At 38.9% G+C, this 20,090-nt stretch overlaps 1 protein-coding gene across 1 annotated transcript; it reads left to right on the top strand.

Annotated features, from left to right (window-relative positions):
• Window positions 1–1,024: 1,024 nt before the first annotated feature.
• irx1b (iroquois homeobox 1b) lies at window positions 1,025–4,636 on the top strand. The gene is made up of 4 exons (XM_043217245.1): window positions 1,025–1,969; window positions 2,582–3,554; window positions 3,703–3,775; window positions 4,127–4,636. Exons 1-4 carry the CDS (start codon window positions 1,724–1,726, stop codon window positions 4,170–4,172), a joined length of 1,338 nt encoding a protein of 445 aa, XP_043073180.1. The 5' UTR covers window positions 1,025–1,723; the 3' UTR covers window positions 4,173–4,636.
• The last annotated feature ends 15,454 nt before the right edge of the window (window positions 4,637–20,090 follow it).

Here is a 20,090-nt window from a genome sequence, read left to right as displayed (position 1 = left end):
CAGGTGACTCCATTGCCGTTTTAAAAACGTAAAACTCCTTGCTGCCAAATGGAGGACTAACTGCTGTAATTAAATCATTAAATCCCACTCTCCGCTTCACAGGACACGAAGAGAATCGACTAACCAGCTCGCCAAACTCATTTGCTACTCGAGAATGAAATTATGACTTTTTTGGATAAATAATTACAAAGCTAACATCTGATAGCAAGGTGCACCCAGGGGGAGGATTAGCGCAGACAGGGGTGTTAGCCCTCATTACCAGCGGTGGATGAGAGGAGGAGAGAGAAAATATACTGGGATGGAGAGATAGGCTGTGATTTTAATTGCAGGCTTCTCTGGTTGGCTCCTTATCACAACCTCTCAGAGGGATCAAATGGCTCCTCTGAATGGAGCATTTCATTAACCTGTCACCTTATCACGGGACAACCTGTGTGATGCTAATGTGCAAATTACCATAAACGGGATCGTTTGTTTCCCTGTTGGACATTACCGAGACCCTCTCTGGCACGCCGCGTGAACGCCCGCGTGTGTGTGTGTGTGTGTGTGCGCGCGCGCGCGCTTTGAGAGGGAGGGCGAGATGATGATGATTCTCTCCGCTCCATCAAATCACTATTACGCGCCTTCATTGCCGCCTTCTTTACCGGTCCAAACGACCCAAGCCCAGAGCCGCACGTCCCCGTGGAAGAAGACGCTTAGCGAGACGTGAAATACGGACCGAAGAATGCATTTAATCGTGAATGGACAGTTTTACAATTTTATCAACACTCTTAGTACAAAACAACTGACATTCTTCTTTTCTTTTCCCTTCTTTCTAAATGAAAAATGGATTCGGCCCACTTAACTGGTCCAGTCTATTAGGACGAAATAATAACTAATGGAACTTTTCGTATTTTTTGTAATACTTATATTTTTCGCTTTCATTGTTACACAAATATAAAAAAAATATATATATATATTACAAAAACAATCGGTCAATTGGCTATTTGGGCATCACTCGCATTGCGTGTCTGATGACTGTAAATTCTAATTTGCCATTCATTTTAATTTCAGTAAGCTAAAGATATTGAAACATGTTTGAAATGGTAAATATTTAACTGTAGCTCTGGGAGTATCTCTTAAGATTTATACGTGTTTTTTATATTTAAAAAAAACAATGTCAGCAATAGGCTGTCCACGAGTTATTTCTACTTCTATAAATCCGCATAGGCGATATAGTTTACAGTAAAAATGCGTGCGTCGCCTTTTAAAATGCCTCCGCATTCCTGCGATTCCTTAACTTTACCCGCAACACTTTTGCATTATTTATTACGTTTAAACCAACAAAAACGCGTCGTTTTAATCTTAAAGTTAGTTCAGAATGTCAAAATGTCTTACGCGTGGCCTGAAGCAACATAGCGTTTTGATATAGTTTTAATGTCTATTTAGTGTTCGGCGTTTGTTGTCATATTGCACACTTTCACGCGCTCCGTTTACGCCGCCACGCAGTAATACACACCGCAGCCTACTTATCGCGTGGCCTCGGATAGGAGGGGCCTCGCGCTTAAGTAGCATGCCAATCAAGCCGTCAACTTCAAATTGTGAGAGGTCCAGAGGGTAGACGCATCAGCAGACGTTCCTCCTGACGAGACCGCGCTTCTGCACCAGGCGAGAGTTATCGCTGTGATCGAAAGTGGATTGCTCTTCTCTCTTGTAAATCTCCGTCAGAGTTCCTCGGGAGTTGGACATGTCGTTCCCCCAGCTGGGTTACCCGCAGTTCCTCAGCGCCTCCCAGGAGGTGTACGGAGCGGAGCGCGCGGCTGCCATGCCGTCCTCCCCGCGCGAGGGAGGCTCGGAGAGCGGCGCAAACCCCGCGAGCGCGGCGGCGGCGATCACGCCGATGCTCGGCATGTACGCGAATCCGTGGACCGTGCAAAACTACAGCGCCTTCCTGCCTTACAACAGCGCCGAGCTGGCCCTGCTCTCTCAGATGGTAAGACACTTTTTAGACCGTTTCTCTGTTGCTTTCTTTCTCGCGGGATGTCGGTCATTAACGTTTTGAAGTGACGAATAAAGCATTAAAGACGAATCTGTCACGGCTGAATCGCGATATATGTCAATTAGCCGCGTTTTGAATTACTTATATTTATCAAGCGCATTAAGTCACTGAATTCAGTTTTGGGGTTTATTAGAAAAAAACATTTTTCATTGTTTTTAAAAACAGGAAATTATAATGTCATTTTCACTCATACAAAAGTGATACAAAACTTACGAATCATTATTGCTTTTTCTAAAACGGGCTGTTAATTTTGCTTTTTATTTGTAACCAAATTATAAACTTTTTGCATATTTGAGCACTATCGCTAAATACTTACTTACCACGTGTTATATTTCAATTGCTGTTCTTAATGTTTTTTTTTTGTTTGCTTTTTTTTAATTAAGTTAACCGCAGCTAAAAAGTTTGTTGCAGTAGTTAAATGCAGTTCTCTATTATCTTTTTCAAAAGACAAAAAGCGGAAATAAAAATCTGAGATATTCTACACGTCTCCAGCCCATTTCTGAGGGTTTCAACACTTTAACTGATAATTAATTTTCCAATCCCCAGGGGTCGCAGTATGAGCTGAAGGATAACCCCGGGGCACATCCACCAGGATTTGCAGTCCACGCTGCGCCCGGTTTCTACCCATACGGCCAGTACCAGTACGGTGACCCGGCCCGGGCCAAGAGCGCCACCAGAGAGACCACCAGCACACTGAAAGCGTGGCTGCAGGAGCATAAAAAGAACCCGTATCCCACCAAGGGCGAGAAGATCATGCTGGCCATCATCACTAAGATGACCCTCACGCAGGTGTCCACCTGGTTCGCCAACGCGCGCCGGAGACTCAAGAAGGAGAATAAAGTGACCTGGGGCCGCAGCGCGGAGGACAGAGACGGGCGAATTTTTGACAGCGACAACGAGGACGACGCGGACAAAAACGACGACGAGGAAGAAATCGACCTCGAGACCATCGACATGGACAAGCCCGAGGAGTCCAGAGGAGAACAGAACAAGGAAAGCTCGGATAATCAGAGCGAAAGAGAGAGCGTGGGATCGCCGCGGATATTATCCTCTCCATCGGCGCTTAAAAACGCGGACAGCCCTGTGTCGAGTAGTAATAAAGAACAGAGCGCGGTGAAAAGCGTCGGCGAGGTGTCTCCGGGCGGCCCGGTGTGTCAGAGGCCTGGGAACAGCAAACCCAAAATCTGGTCCCTGGCGGAGACGGCGACGAGTCCCGATAACGCGCAGAAACTCGGCGTCTCCCCGACGCCCGCGGGCCTCAGGGCCTCGCCCTCGACCCATCCCGCCTTCCTCTCCACTAACGGGATTTACACGTGCCAGATCGGGAAACTACACAACTGGGCGAGCGCCGCTTTCCTCAGCGCGAACTCTCTGATGGGCGTGCGTTCGCTCTTGAGTCAAAACGGCAGCTTCCCAAACGGGCCCGTTACGAACCCCGAGAAGAAGCCCTCGTCCGCCTCCGGCTCTCCCTGTCTAGACAGCGACAACTCATCCGACGGGTTCAGCCCCAAACACAACGGTCAGTATTCGGCACTTTCGGAGACGGTGCGTGGTCTCTCGTCGCGTTATCTAACGCCGCGACATCTTGCTCTCTCTGCTGTTTGGGTACACATGAGGTTGTTTCAGAGAGCAAGTTTTTATTTATTTGCCCTTTTCGTTTTATTTAGATCAAGAAAACGTTCAGAGAATCGAATCCCCGCCGCTCGCGTCCAGACCGCCGTTCCCAGTCATCCACGACAGGTAAATCACACACGGACGCGGCTTTCTCTCCTCGTCGGTTTCATTTCACACGCTTGTCAAAAGAGCATTTTACACCAACTTTATTTAACATTTTGTCTTAGCTAATGAGCGCCATCAGCTATCATTAGCTAACGCATTCAAATAGAAACCCGTTCATTTACATTTAAATGGCAATGAAACTTTAACGCATTTTGGTTAATAGCCTAATCCCACACACTGGTGCCAGGCTTGATTAAAGTTATTTAAGTAGCCTGCTTACTTGTCACTTACTTCGAGATCACTGTTAACTTTGTGTGTCTATTGTCGAAATCCATTTTAACTCATCTCTTCCCCGTTTCTCTACTCACACAGGTCTCACCACGAAACATCACAACGCGCCCTGAAGACTATTTCGTGAACACAGAACTTATCAGAACCTCTAAATTATTTAACGAAACTAAAATGTGACAACACAATAACAGCATTCAAGTCATCGGACAGACCAAAATAATTTTTGTATTTCTCAATACGCTCCCATCCTGCAATATATAAATATATATATCTATTTTTTTGTATTTTCATTTTGATTTCATTTCGGCATGTTTCAGTTTTCCGTGTAGCCCGCCTCCATTTCTTTTACAGAGTTAATAAGAGTATTTGTCAGAAATTGTGAAAATGATATATTTTTGTGTAATAAAGAAAATGAGATGAATTGTGTTACTGAAATCTATTATCTTTAGTTGGATAACTGAGTTATTTATTCACGCGCCATGACTTGGTGAAGACACTTCGGTTAATGCTTGCTTCTTTAATTGCGAGGCGAGTAAATTATATGTGCGAATGGTATAAGTGGAATAAATGCTATTAATAAATGGGGAATAACGTTTTTATAACTTTAATGACCGAACACGTCAGCAAATGAGCTTAAAGTCTATTGTATTAAGATGACGATTTACAAAATATGCATACACCAGCACCAGTTATTTGGTAACAGCGGGGAAACAATAAAGATGATTTTACCAAAGCATTTTAGAGTTTATCGTAAGCTGAAATAATTAACAGCGACTGAAGTTGCCAGCGTGTAGAAACATTTCAAGTTACCGCTTCGGCGCAACCGTAACTAGGCAACGGCGACATCTATTGGCGGCTTTTTCGAATTTATGTTTAGAACGCGAAATTATTCAAATTCAAAACAATCTAAAGGCTAAGTTAAAAGGCGCTGTTTATTTTTTTTATTTAAAAATAATAAAATATCACATTTTATTCATACGGTCGTTTTTATTTTGACTGTAAATATCTGCGTAAGAATAAAGAAATCGCGAAATATGATAAACAGAAGCCTCTTTAAAAAGTCTCATTCAAAGCGACGTGTTTAAAAACAAGGTGAGAGGACGCACACGTCTGACCTTTTGAGGGACCTTTTAGTTTTTTTTTCCAAACGCAAAAAAAAACTAAACATTGAAGCGAAAACGGTTTGCCGCGATTCAAACGAACGACTGGTCGTGCGCGATTAAATTGTTTATGAGAGTTCATAGCGCGGTTTCAACAGAAGGCGAAAGCTCTCCTTACACAACCTCGACAGCTGACTGAAATATGGAGACGGAGGAATATGGATCGCAGCTGTTCAAATGCCAGCGCGCAGCGTGCGTGTTATACTCGGAGGAGACTGGGGTGTGCATGGAGATTATGTCAGCGATAAGCGCGATATAAAAGCCTGCTCAGAAAGAGGCCGAGCAGCACCTGAACTTCTGGAGCTCCGCGGCGTCTCAACAACGAGATAACGCGCTCGTTCGCGCCAAAGCGCGTTTTATATATTCTACTGTATTGTTTTAAAACCAAAGAGAATTCCGAAGTTCCGAAACGTGATTTAACAACACCGCATTTGACTAAAAAACGCGCTAACGTTCCGTTATCGTTATTCGTCTAACTCGTTATAAACTGTTGCGTACGCGCGCGTGAAAACCAGGGAACTCTCGCGGGACCTTCCGAAGCGACGACCTCCGCAAACCTTCAGAGAAAATAAACCACCGCCCGGGCCAAAAAAGGTTTATGCGAAGACGTGAATTAATTTTCAGTGTTTGGAAGTGTGTTTATATTCTGTTTTCCCTGTCGCAGATGCCGCAGTAAAGTAAGCGTTTCAGGGAGAGCGAGAGAGAGGAACAGGGAAAGTTAGTGACAGAGGCACATCTGGATCGGGTCACATTCTTACTGTGTGACAAACAGACTGATTTATGGACGTCCTAATCAAACACATGATCTCCAATCAGTAAAAAAAAGACTTTCTGAAAGCTTTTCGGGACACAAGACGTCAGCAAAACCACGCATTCCAGAAAACACGGTGCTCAGCGAGAAGTTCATAAAGCGTAGCGGCTTTTTTTTGACCGAGGTTCAAACCCAAAGGTCAGAGCGGGGCCAGGAACACGGAGTGTGGGAAACCAACCAGATCCATTAAATCACTGCAGACTGTTGATTGAAAATTATTTGTTTTTGTTTTTGCTTCATATGAAAATGAATCACTCCGATGAGTGTAAATATTTGGTGACTACCTGAGCATCAGGCAAGTACCTCAGCTGTCAAAAATTCAAGTTAAAATCGCTGTTGTTCATCTTTTACTTCTTTTGTTTTTAAACCTATAGAATTTCTTGTTTTCAGCACAGTTTCTCATTGCATTTTTGATTCTTGAGTTAGTAGGATCTTTATGTTTATGTGTGTGTGTTAGTGTGCATATATATATATATATATATATATATATATATATATATATATATATATATATATATATATATATATACACACACACACACACACACACAAATTGCCAAAGGTCCTTTTTACAAACAAATTGTATTAATGCATGATGGTTTTTAATAAACTGGACACTTATCAGTGGGCCTTTACAGCATTTACTAAACATTTACTTTACTAAACTTTGCAAAATAACATAATAGAAAATGTAGTCTTTTAAATGTCAATATATGTTGCATAAAATAATAAAAAAAAAATTTGTTATTATCATTACTGTTCAGTTTACTCTCATTGGATTATTTCTTTCTAATATAAATATTTAATATTTAAATCTCTCTGCACCTTATTGAATTTCCAGGAATAAAAACAGACTATTAATATAAACGGAAAATACAGTGTTTACTTAATACTAATGGAAAATAACTTAAAAGCAAGACTAAATAAGATATCTTTAAAAAAAAAAAAATTCTGAATACATAACAGATATAGATTAAGTAAAAGTAATAATGCATTAGTAATCTATATAAAAAAAAATAGGTCTTCAAAAGCAAACCCTGCATATTACTCTCTTTTTATGAGGCATTTTTGCATTTTCAGCCGAGACCGCCACATGAGGAATATTACTATCTTTGAGTCCACCTGGTCAGGTGATGTGTCAATCAAAGCAATGACGCTAGAGAAGATGTCAGTCATGTCAGGCGTTTCTGTGCTATGCTAATGCTAATGGTGCTAGTCCTGTCTGGGCCTTTGTGGCCCACCCGTGATAAGACATAAAATGGCTGCCTGTTTGAAAGGCAAGGTTTAGGCTTCTTGAAATGAATATATTAAACCAAGAAGGTGTGAAGGACGAAGAGATGGAGGGAGGTACAAAAAAAAATGAATAAAATGGAGCAAAATAAGCAGAAAGCAAGGTGGGGAGAGCGTTCAAACGTTTAAAAGGCGGATGGGTTTCTCTCATGAAAAAAACATGAGAGAAATCTGACTTTGCATTTGGAATTAGTTTCAAAAATAGAAAATGGTTCAAGGTAACGATTGCACACGACTACAGCTCTAACCTGAGGTAACCCCGACGGACCAAAGCCCTGCTGGACTATCAGATGCGATCAGTTTCCCAAAGCATATAGAGGATTAATATCCAAGTGTAAGAGAAGAGTGTCCGAGGCCCATCACCACATGTGCTGTTATCTGTAATCCTGTTAAATAAACGTCATACCAACCCAAACAGTCTGGGCAGATGCATTGCAAAGTGCGACTGAGATCTTACAGTCTTCCACCTGGAGCTCTGTGAAGGAGACATGCTCTTCTGAAAGACCGACAAACTAATACCTCAACTCTCTCTTAAACCCCCCCACTCCCTCCACACACACACACACACACACACGTGCAATGCTCACACACTACTAAGTTGTCGTTTTAGCACTTTTATGTTACAGCACACTTACAAAACCAATCCCCTAGAGCAAACTGGAGTCGGGAATGTTGCTCAAGAACCAGAAAAGCGCCACCTCATGAAAATGCATTAGCCTGCAGTCAATTAAAGTTGATTTAAAGGCATAGTTCACCCCAAATTTTTGATTCTGTAATCATTTTCTCACCCTCATGTCATTCCAAACCTGCCCGTCTCTCTCTCTCTCTCTTCTTCATGAAAGAAGAAATTCTGAACAATGACTCAAGAAACTTCTTTGGCGCTTCACAGAAAAAAAATAAATAAATAAAGTCGCGTGTTTGGAACAACACTGGAGCGAGTGAATGATGACAGGGTGCTTATTTTTGGGTGAGCTATCCCTTTGAGACTTATAAAGAAGTGTAATATTTACAGATAACACTAAAAAGTCATTTTGGCAGGCATTTACAACTAAAAAAATAGTCTGCGCAGATTGTATAATATCATTTTAGCTTCTTTAAAGGCTGTAAGCACACGAGGTCTCCACTGACCACAGTTATTATGAATCAAATCGAGAGGAGTCAGCGTAATTCAACACATTGCCTGGCTTCTGAAACCTGTCACATGCGAAGACAAATCCGCTTAATTCAATTATTTCAAAGAATGATAGCGCATGTGCATCTTTTTCTTTGCGTTCAGTACAAAATGCATTAATGCCTTTTATGTTTTTGTGTTTGATTCGTTGATTGATTTTAATAACCTGCAATCCTTTTAATGAAATGCATCAGAATTATAATGCGCTGGCAGCCTTGATTTATGGATTGAGCATATGGTGTCTTATTTAATTATTTAGGCCGCTCGTTTGACTTGATCTCTTTTATTATTTTTTGTGTTTTTGTTTGTATTACCTGACTAGTTGTGTGTTTGTTGAGCATTTGGGCAGACGAGATGCACTCCGCGACCCCTTTAAACAAGCGCTGAGCATTCGGTTATGTTCGGGCAAGTCTTAAAATAATAAACAATCCTGTGAGTGAATTGTCCCACCTCCATCTGAACCCTCAAAATACCATACTCTCCTGTTTGCACCCCAGAGGTGAACTAACCAGAGACAGAAGGACAGTCAAACTACGCATTCACTCCTTATTGGATGAACGACAAGGACGTTTTGGCTGCATCGGAGACCTGTTTATAGACGCATGCTATTTGTTAAATGGGAAAGTGACTTATTTTTTTTACAAGGGTTCCTGTTACTGCCGCAAAAGAAAAAAATACATCACACTTTGGTGAATGGACAATTATGAGATTCAAATACAATTACGAGATTAAAGGCTAAAACAATATCGAGCTTAATTTAAATGATGACAACAAAACGTCAAAGTTATGACTGGAGCCATAATTAAGGTAATAGTTAAAAAAAAAAAAAAAGTGAGAAATATAATATAATAAGTTATGAGAAAAAAATGATGAGATACAAATAAACATTTAAAATGATAAGATGCTGTCAAAACTTGGGGAGTTAAAATGCTTACTAAATAAGAAATATGAGATTACTGCAAGTCAAAAGTCACAGCGAGATAAAGTGCGGTAATTATGACATATGCCATAATTAATAATTTCAAAATGGTCATTTTTAATCTAACGGTTATATTTTATCTCATAATTTTGATATATGTTACAATTATGACTCAGTGTGTAGACTTCTTATCTCAGGCGTGACTTAATATCTAACAAACCTTTTCATTAAACGATTGATTTTTTAAATAAAATTACGATTTACCAAAGCATGATTTTTTTCTCTTGTGTAGTAAACAACATGCTTCCAAAGTAATTTCTTAAAATAAGCTAATTACATTTCACCATTTCTTTCGCTGCTTCTTTCCACTTTTGTACTTAAACCTTTCGTGCAAGCCATGTCATATTATTCAAACGTTTTAATAAGCTATTTTTAGACACCCCTTTAATGTAATTAAGATCAAACCAATTCTTAAAGAGGAGAACTGGCACAGCTTAAATTAACATAAACCGAGGGACTAAACAAATTCAGAGAATTTTTTAAAAATAATACTAAGTAAATCATAAACAAATACGGGCAGTGGAGCAATCTAATTCCATTTTTCTCCATATAACCCATTAAAATGTTATGCTTGAAGGACACATCTAAATTAGCTGATATTCCACAGAAAACAAACATTTTAAAATATTGCACAATATATTATAAATATTTAACATTTCTTTTGCGTTACAAATGAAACAGGGTCAGATCTATCAAGTGATGTGGCTGAGTTGGGTGTGCTGTTGACTCTACCCGTGGTGATTCATTGCACACAAATGGCATTTCCTGAGAATGACCCGAACATGAACATCTATCACACGATTTACACACTTTCAAACTTTACGCAACTGCAAAAGCAATTCCATCTGAACGCTCAATTCAAAGATCCATCAGCTGTACAGTGTGCTGTGTTTGTTGAAAGCGTTCTTCAGGATTGTTTTCCCCCGACTCAAGAACTGCCTCCCAACCAACAGCCAAGAGCTGAAGCTCCAACAAATTATTAGGCGGATCATTAAACCTTTAGGTTATATCATATTTGTTGTGTTTGAATGTCTTCATTGCTGCATTTGTGTCTTTATTCTGTGTATTTATGTAGCCCTACGTATCCTATCTTTTGCTGCCACCTTGTGATCTGAGCAGGCACTCCCGTCTGCCAAGAGAATTCCTCTTATATATATATATATATATATATATATATATATATATATATATATATATATATATATATATATATATATATATAAAAGATGAAAAAGATTAACCTATATACTAAACACTTATTTCATTTGCCAACTATCACTGTTTTTGTCCAACAGAGTTTTTCATACATCTTCATCTTCATACGTACACATTATATTTTGCAGTACAATTTTGACATTTGCAGTGTTTAGCAAATTAATGGGGGACTGTATACATAATACAAATGAATAATACAAAATAATAGATAAATGTAACTACAGAAGTTATCAGCAGAGGGCAGTGGGCTATATTGTTTTGTAACACAATAGGCAACCGAAAATCTCATACGCATTTAAGTTTAATTAAATCATTTTAGTTGGGGTACAAATATATTCATATTCATATAAACTTCTTTAGAAAGACCTTTTTAAGATTTATGCATTTTGTTCTCCATACAGTAACATTTCACAGTGACGAGACATCATACTCAATTTAAAGTTTAAAAATTTAAACTGTACTGAAAGAAAATAATAATTTAAGAATTTCTGCAATTATAATTTTTTTCCCCTTAATTCTTAACTAAAATCTTTACTAATTAAAGCAGCTGAATGCACAAACCATGCAAAACCTAGTCAATTCGCACGATATACTCAGGCTTTGAGGCTTTAAGAAACTCCAGATATGAAATTATGACGCAAATCAGATGTTGAATCATATACACTACTACATTGCCAAAAGGTATTCACTCACCCATCCAAATAATCAGAATCAGGTATCCCAATCACTTCCGTGGCCACAGGTGTATAAAATCAAGCACCTAGGCACGCAGACTGTTTTTACAAACATTTGTGAAAGGATGGGTCGCTCTCAGGAGCTCAGTCAATTCCAGTGATAGGATGCAACAAATCCAGTCCTGAAATCTCCTCGCTCCTAAATATTCCTCAGTCAGCTGTCAGCTGTAATATAAGAACGTGGAAGCGTTTGGGAACGACAGCAACACGTAAACTGATGGAGCGGGGTCAGAGGATGCGAAGAGTCAATCACTTCAGACCTCCAAACTTCATTTAGCTCAAGAACAGAACATCTGATGGACGAGTCTGGGTTTGGCGGTTGCCAGGAGAACGGTACTTGTCTGACTGCATTGTGCTAAGTGTAAAGTTTGTGTGGGGTTGTTTTTCAGGAGCTGTGCTTGGCCCCTTAGTTCCAGTGAAAGGATCTCCTGAAAGTTTCATGCCAAAACAATTCCATGCTCCCACCTTTTGGGAACAGATTGTAGCTGGCCCCTTCCTCTTCCAACAGGACTGTGCACCAGTGGATGAACCTGACTGGCCTGCACAGGGTCCTGACCTCAACCTGATATCCTCAACCTTTGGGATGAATTATAATGGAAACTGAGAGCCAGGCCTTCTCATCCAACAGCAGTGTGTGACCTCACAAATTCACTTCTGGAAGAATGGTCAAAAATGGTCTAAACCTTGTGGACAGTCTTCTCAGAAGAGTTGAAGCTGTTTTAGCTGCAAAGGGTGGACTGATGTCATACTGAACCCTATGGATTAGGAATGGGATGTCACTTAATTCATGTGCGAGTCAAGGCGGGTGAGTGAATACTTTTGGTAATATAGCGTATTTAGAAATGTGTTAAATGTTAAAGTCTTTTCTTCCCTATTGTGATGTGTGTTGCAATTAAAAGACTTCTTGAATGAGGAAAAAAAAGTTGGGACTTGACGTTATCCATTGAATTGATTTGAATTGATTGTTTGATCATTGTCATTTGCATGTGGAAATGCATCTGCTAATACAGGACATTTATTTTTAACTCATAAATAAAGATGTACACAGATAAATAATTCATAATAAATGCTCAAATATTACATTAAAGTATCCAGTTAGATTTTTATGGGGACTTTATGGTAAACTGTAAAAGACAGTTGATTTATAGACGTTTTGTAATCAAGTAAACTCAGTGAGAAATTAAATGAAGAACATCTTGTCATGGAGAGCAAAGACATGTCTGTTCATGAACCTTTCAAAAAGTAATGACCATTTACATGACATTTTGCAAGAACATTGCCTGAACAAACATTTCTGCATGATTTAAACCTATAATCGTCTTTCTGTGCCTTCGCTTGTGGTATGAAATTTGCATCCATTCTGCAAATAAAACGTCCTAAACCACTGCCATTACGGCAAAGAAAGACTCGTCCTGCACATGCATGCATGAACACAGACAAAAGTCTGCTCCACATATTTAATCTGCAAGATGCAGTCTGAACTGAAGAGGGCAGTGCATGCTTCACAATAATTTACGATAAATTAATAATAAATACTCACTGGCCTGTGGGGCAAACAACACTGAAGACAAAAAAAAAGTCGTTTGGTTGGGAGATGTTACCTGCTGCAGTACAGGGCAGTCGTTCAGCTTCTCGTGGAGGCATTGAGCTTGAGAAAGTCCTTCTCCATCACTGACGAGAATAACATGTACACAGGTTTGTTTCGATTGTAGGTAAACATTCATTTCATACTGCCTTTTTTGTTTTACTGTGCAAAAAAACAGACCCGAGTTTATAAGCACGTGACAAGAGTATCGGTCTGCTCTTATGATTCGTTAAAAAAAGAGAGATGCCACTCAAATGATAGACTCCACCAACTTCAGGGTGAGGATAAAAACAGCCCGATGTATTAAACGGCACAAACCCGTCTTTAAAGGCGAGAGAAAGGCATGGGTGTCACGTGAGTAAGGCTAATAACACGTTAGTTTGTATTGAACGTGATTGCAATTTAGTCAAAACATTATAATTATATCACGTTTCCTTTCCATGGTTATTAAAACAGCAAATAAATTAGGCCATACACAGAACGTGACATTATCACTAACCTTGGCGAGTTTTATCAGTCTTAATATAGAGAGTATGCCCTGTGAAATGAATCTCTTACTTACATTGTACGCACGTCTTGTTGTTTGCGATGAGAAAATTTCGCGAGAATTCAGTCAGAGAACTGCTGGGTTTTAGCGATTACTCACCTGAACGCTTCTGATTGGTCAGTACGTTCCAAAGCTCAACAGAATTGTGTGTGATTGGTTAAAATGCGCAGCATTCTAAAAACGCCTAAAATAAATTACGGCGCAACATGAGCACATTTTAATTTAATGCAACAGCCGACACTGTCTTCATTTTCACTTTTGTTGGCAACAGAAGTAATAGATTTAATTTGTTTGTTTCAAGCCCCCATGGCCAGGGAGCGCACACGCGTATATTTAACGCCAAAAACACAGTGATAAAATATGCTGTGAATGATGATTAAATATTTATGAGGTCAGTTTTTCAGTAAAATAGGAGCAAAAGTTTTGGGATGGTTTGACAGTCATGCCAGGATTATGCTTCTCCAAGAGATGTCGCCCTTGTCCGTCACAAAAGCAGTCAATGTTTATTGTGATTTTATTTTTAACAGTATTTACGTTTTGGGTTTTTTTGTATTGCTCGACAGTTCCTATTTTAATTCTTATTTTAACAGTTACTACACTATATTAAAATCAAAAGTTGTATGGGACAGGTAAAAATGAATCATTACATTTGTAACTAGCAAAGCCTTATAAACACGGTTACGTTAGTAAATACATTAGCTAGGACCTTTATTGTAAAGCGTTACTGTAGTTTTAATAACATTTATATGAAGCTCCCTTTTCGTTTCATTCCTGTTGTTCTCAAGTGTTTGTGACATGAATTTCTTATATTTGAAATAACATGCACTGTTAAAAGTGAGACTGGGGGAAAAGTTCAATTTTGGACTAATGTCAAAATAATGTGTCGTTTCTACTCAAACGTACAGTTTATACTCCAAACGCTAAAATTGAAGGTAAAGAACAGTGTCACTTTAACCCTCTCTCGTTTAATATTAATACCCCGCCTGATGAATCGAATTTAGGAGGTCGCAGGCACTGACTCAGTAACACGATGTGAGTTTGAGTCTTAGCATCCCAGCACAAAGTCAGTATACTTTGATATTCTGAGCGCGGCTGGCGCGCAGGTCTTTGAGAGGACACAGAGACAGGCCGCGTCAGGCTGTAGAGGACAGCGGGTTCTTTCTCATGGGGCCTCTGATCTAATTCTAGCTGCGTCCTGATTCCTCCGTAAAGGGCTGGACGTCTGAGCTCAGTGCAGCGTGAGGGCCGTTTGACAGAGAGAGCTATATGATGTCCAGCATTAAATTAGTCTCAGTGACTAATAATCGTGAAATCCTTGTAATGACTTTTCATACAACATAACCGGTGGCTAATGGTGCTCTCTGTAATGCAGGAAATTAGAGGCAGCAGTGGGTCTCGACTCAATGGCAGCTGCTCGGCTGACGCAGGACCGTAAGTGATTTCAGAGCTGACATTTTTTGTTTCAGCTTCGATTCCCCCGTCATGACAGATTGCACATATTTTACTTTAGAGGTGGCTAATTTGTTCGAATTCATGCAACCTTGTTTAAACGAATTTGTACGTTTTGGGAAAAATTGTCTTTTTTTTTTTTTTAAACCTCATGGAAAACACAAAATCATACAAGTGAGGTCGTACAAATTATCCAACGTAAAATATGTAAACATGTATAGTTGCTTTTAAACCAATACACCTGAGCTGATATATATTTCGTAGCTTCATAAATAGCAGTACTTTTTATATCTATAGTAAATCTTTTTATATCTTCATTTTTTTGTTACATTTCGAACAATATAATTTTAATAATGAAATAATTTGAAGTTGCTGCATGACTGTTTTTAATATAATGGCAATTATTTTTTCTCTCATATGACAGTAATAAATAGAAAGTCACAGAAATGTTATTGCAATTATTATATATATATATATATATTACACATACATACGTACAATATCTACCGTATAATGAATGTTTTTTGGATGTATATGTTATGTATATGTTATGCCTGTCAATGTAAAAAGATGGCTTTTGCAGCCAGATGGTGTGGTTATAACATCTGCCAGCAGAGTCTAACAGACCCATGCTAAAGCTTCACACATTTGTTTTGTCAGTCGAAGGAGATATTTTTGAGGACAGTTAAAACACCGCAGTAATGCTTGCATCCTGTACCCAGTGTACATTCTGATGTGTCCTGGCAGGAAGCATGATATTCTTCAAGTAACTGTGCAAAAATTACGGTTTATTAATCAAAACTCTGTAAATGAGTGTGAAAAGGAATATAATGTGCCCGAGTTTTACTGCCTCCAGTGTCTCTTTCTTTTAGGAACTGCAGTGATGTGTACTTGTTGGTACAATGCTTGTCTTGGGATGTAAAGATTCTGGGTCGCAACCTTAAAATTGATCACAGGTCTGTTTTCATAGGGGTCCGTGTTGTACGAAACACAAAATGCCAGTGGATCTCCATTGTCACGCTCAGTGCGTCGCGCACGCTAGATGGTGTCAGACACACTATAACAGAAACAGATCACAAGCCATGATAAGATAGGCAGGAAATTACAAAGCATACATTCAAATGACGGAGTGTGTCTCTTATAATATTAATCAGATTTATTTTCCACACAAGCCCTCACTGTTCAGTCTCAGATGACACTGCTGGGATAATAAAGGTTAAGTAAATTTGCCTGTCGTCAATGTCAGGTCCCAAAATTTGCAGAGACTTGAATGTCATTATACTGACTAATGGAAGTCATCTTTCAGACGGATAAACTAAGTCAATAATCAATATGTTTTTGAACTGGGCAAATACTTATTTTTACTTTACGGGGATGCAATGCAAAGGTTGCGAATGTTTGTACTGCGTCTGGCAGCGACAGTGCTGTGGCAAGTGGTTGTGGGATTTGTAGGGCAGAGGTGAGTTTAGCTGGAGGGCAGTTGACTGATCCCATGCGTCCATCCCGTGCAGCTGAGGCGGCAAAATCCAAACCGCACAGCGTAAACAGACCCGAACAGATGTTACTTACAGCTTGTACACAGAGAGGAAGCCAGGGCTGGTTTCATACCTTTTACTTCTTTAGGTTGGGTTTATGTTGGAAAGTCAGTGCTGACTACTAAAGAACATTTCCTCTGTTGTCGACTTCGAAAGAAGATACACACAGTGACCTTCACAATGGAAATATGCCTTCAAATAGTCGGATTTAGTAAGAATACACCGTAAAATTTAAGAAAATGATGAAATAGAAAATTTTGTGAAACAGCAAAATGCTAAATAACAATTCCAGCAAAAACAAAAATGTATTAATAATAAATGATAGAAAATATCATATAAATCAAGTTGATTTGTAAATGTATGCTTACCCATCAGTTACAGCAAAATATTTATAATATAGAAATTAAAGTTTAGAGGACAATTAAAATAATGATCAATAAATCTTCTTCACTTAAAAAGATAAAAAAGGAAAATCACATTAATTAGACCTATTACAACCATTAAATAATTACTAATAATTATTAATGATTAAACGAAGCAATTAATTGCCTCCAAAATTAAAGATTATAAGTAATAAATGTATTGTGTATATTTATTGTGTATGTATATAAATACAAGCACATGCATATATATTTAAGACATGTTTATATATTAAATATATTTGTATATTTTTTTATCTTGAATGTTGCAGTCTATAATGTTTAAAGTCGTACTGTTTGTTACCTGCTAATCTGAAAAATGTATTTCGTTGTCCCTAAACAATGACAATAAAGTTCTATTGTATTCTATTCTTTTCTATTCTTGTACTTATAATGTACGTGTATTTACATAACACATATGCACGGTACAAATACATATATAATGTAAATAAAAATGTTTATTTTGAATGTGATTAATCACAGTAAATTACATACACAATTCTTGTGACAAATTCCCTTTGTGACAACAAGCCCCATGTCTCCATTACTTAAATGGGACTCTGAAGCATCTGCTTAACATTGTGATGACAGGCAAGCAAGAACCAGATCCACTTCAGGATCAAATATAGCAAATGAGCAGAGGAGAGAGCGGACAACAATTCATCAACCCTGTCTCTGAGCAAGTAAAGTTACTGGCTCAGTCTATTAAACAGATTTATGGAGAGTGTTGTCCCTTGTATTTTGAGATAACAGGCTGCCCTACATAACTGTTAGAAAAGATACGTCAGGGATTAGACTCATCCATCCTGCAGATTTTAGAAATGCTTTCGGAGGCATGGAAATGTCAGAATCAGATTGATCCTGTGACCCTAATTGAGACAGAGGCGGGGGTGAAACATGATAGACAGGGACTTCCTGTCTCCGTATGGTCCACTGAGGCATCTCGCTGTCTTCTCGTCAGCGCATGTGTCGTCTGGGCTTTGACCTTCATTCAAAGACAAGGAGGGACGCTGGGATTGGAACGGTTCACAGTGATTGCATACAGTCAGACAACGTTATTGCAAAATAAACCCTGCCGGGGTGATCGGGGGCCTTACAAACTCGAGGAGTCTTAAATAATGCATTGGAATTTAACAAGAAAACGACAACGGTAACAAATGTAAAATGTTATCTTTAACCGCACATTGTCATATAAACGAAAAGCCGATAACTATACTGATTTGAATCTCACAATTACAGTAGCTGTGTGTGTGTGTGTGTGTGTGTCATGGAGGAGTGCGTTTTGGCTTTCCACATACCCTCATGAATTTATAGCAGCACCCGTTGCCAGCGTTAATGCAGGGAAGTGAGTTCCTTTCGATATGGCTGACTTAAGGCTACTACTTTTACAATGTGCCTTATAACAACTATAAAGTGTAATTTAAAGACGTCCTACAGACCGGTGGGATCTCCAAACATACTTGGACTATACGTGAAGCTGTGCCCAAACAACACTTAGCGGATGATCAACTAATTAAAATGTAGAACTCTTTAGAGCTCTAGGGCAGGATGAGAAAATTTGATTTCAAAATCAAGAATGTTTGGAGAAAGACCTTGGATTCGAACACTTTGAGGACAGACATAACTTTTCTCTTGGGAAAATGCAGATCAAATGGATTAGGCTCTATTTGCATTTTAAATGGAGTTTATTTCAAGGACATTTTTATCTTTCTCTGAGATATGCTAATTAGGGAATGTCTGTGGGCGGGGCTTGAGCAGTATGGCATCACACTGTCCGGGAAAATTAAATGGCTTGATAATTACATTTTATTATTGTAGGATGGTTGCGTCCACGCACTGCTAAGACACATTTATATGCAAACGTTTGCATCTGCTGTCCCTTTGTCCTGTAAAATTGCATTAGATTTCATTGTTGCATGACAGTCTGGAAGATGACAAAAATGCATAGAGTTAAAAAAGTTGAACTTTTAAAATATACATCTCTAGACCTTGTTTTTTTCCATTCCCCTGCTCATGAAACTAAAAAAATCATCCAAGAATTTGCCTGGTTTTACTGGTTGGAATTGCATTGGATTTAATGTAAACGGTAATGGTCCTTGTTGGTGTCTGCTGGTATTTGTCACATTTTAATTGGTGGCTTATTAAAACCAATAAATCCTAATGGAATATGTCCCAAAAGGAAACCATTTTTTAAGTTTTGATGGTGAATAGCTGATGGTTTGAAATGGTTGTAAAAGTTTTTATGGATGGTTTCTATAGTTTTCTTTCAGCAGGGATGTTTTAATGGCCCCTAGCTTTAACGTTTCTGTTGAACTTCAGTTTAGTGCTTCTGTTTCCATTGTGATTGATTAATGCAATCATTCTTTCTTTTACGATGTTTCACACGTTATTTACAAACATGGTCAAAAACTGGCAGCTTCAGAACAATAGCAGGCAGATACGTGGGAGGAAACCAGAGAAAACAAGCGAGGTTTAGGAAAGCAAGCAGAGATCAGAACACGGCAAAGTCTAACAAGGAAAACTTCGCTTAAACTTGGAAACCTGGAGTGGCTTACAAGTGTGGCTAATTCTAGGAGAGGGACAAGCGCTAATACTACTGTGGCCAAAAACAAGACACAGAATGGCGTGGTAAGGCAGCTAGGGCTAAGAGAATGCTAAACGCCGATCAATACTCGGCCGCGATCAATGGAAAGTCCATAGCTTAAGTAGTGTGTGTATGATTGAGAGCAGCTGTGTGATCAGGTGATTGGTGACAGCTGTGTGTGTGTGCGTGAGTGTGTCATCAGTGCATTGAATGATGGGAATTGAAGTCCGGAGTGAAATACAACGGTGGAGTGGTGCAAGTCAATACGGCGAGGGAGTGACATTTGGTGCTGAGTGAACGGAAGTCAATGGACTGAGTTCACGACACCCACTTTATAGTGTCCTTAACTACTATGTACTTGAATATAAATTAATTATTTTATACAATGCACTTAGTCTATATATATGTTTTCTATACTAGACTGTTTGTCTTATTCCCCGCCAAATTATCTAAAGATTCTTAAATCAAGAAGGATTTTCTAGACAAGTAAAAACTGTTGTCGTGTTTAAAAAAAAAAAAAAAAAAAAAAAAAAAGGCAAAATTAAGTGTCTTTTTTTGCTAAGAAC

This window comes from Puntigrus tetrazona, chromosome 19 (assembly GCF_018831695.1).
Source record: "Puntigrus tetrazona isolate hp1 chromosome 19, ASM1883169v1, whole genome shotgun sequence".
Classification (NCBI taxonomy): domain Eukaryota; kingdom Metazoa; phylum Chordata; class Actinopteri; order Cypriniformes; family Cyprinidae; genus Puntigrus; species Puntigrus tetrazona.
This window is presented reverse-complemented; position numbering and strand designations above follow the sequence as displayed.

Bases quoted from the DNA above. Each gene is read 5' to 3' on its own strand.
- irx1b (XM_043217245.1), top strand. From the start codon at position 1,724: ATGTCGTTCCCCCAGCTGGGTTACCCGCAGTTCCTCAGCGCCTCCCAG. The intron at 1,970-2,581 runs GTAAGACACTTT...TCCAATCCCCAG, and splicing joins TGGCCCTGCTCTCTCAGATG to GGGTCGCAGTATGAGCTGAA. The intron at 3,555-3,702 runs GTCAGTATTCGG...CGTTTTATTTAG, and splicing joins GTTCAGCCCCAAACACAACG to ATCAAGAAAACGTTCAGAGA.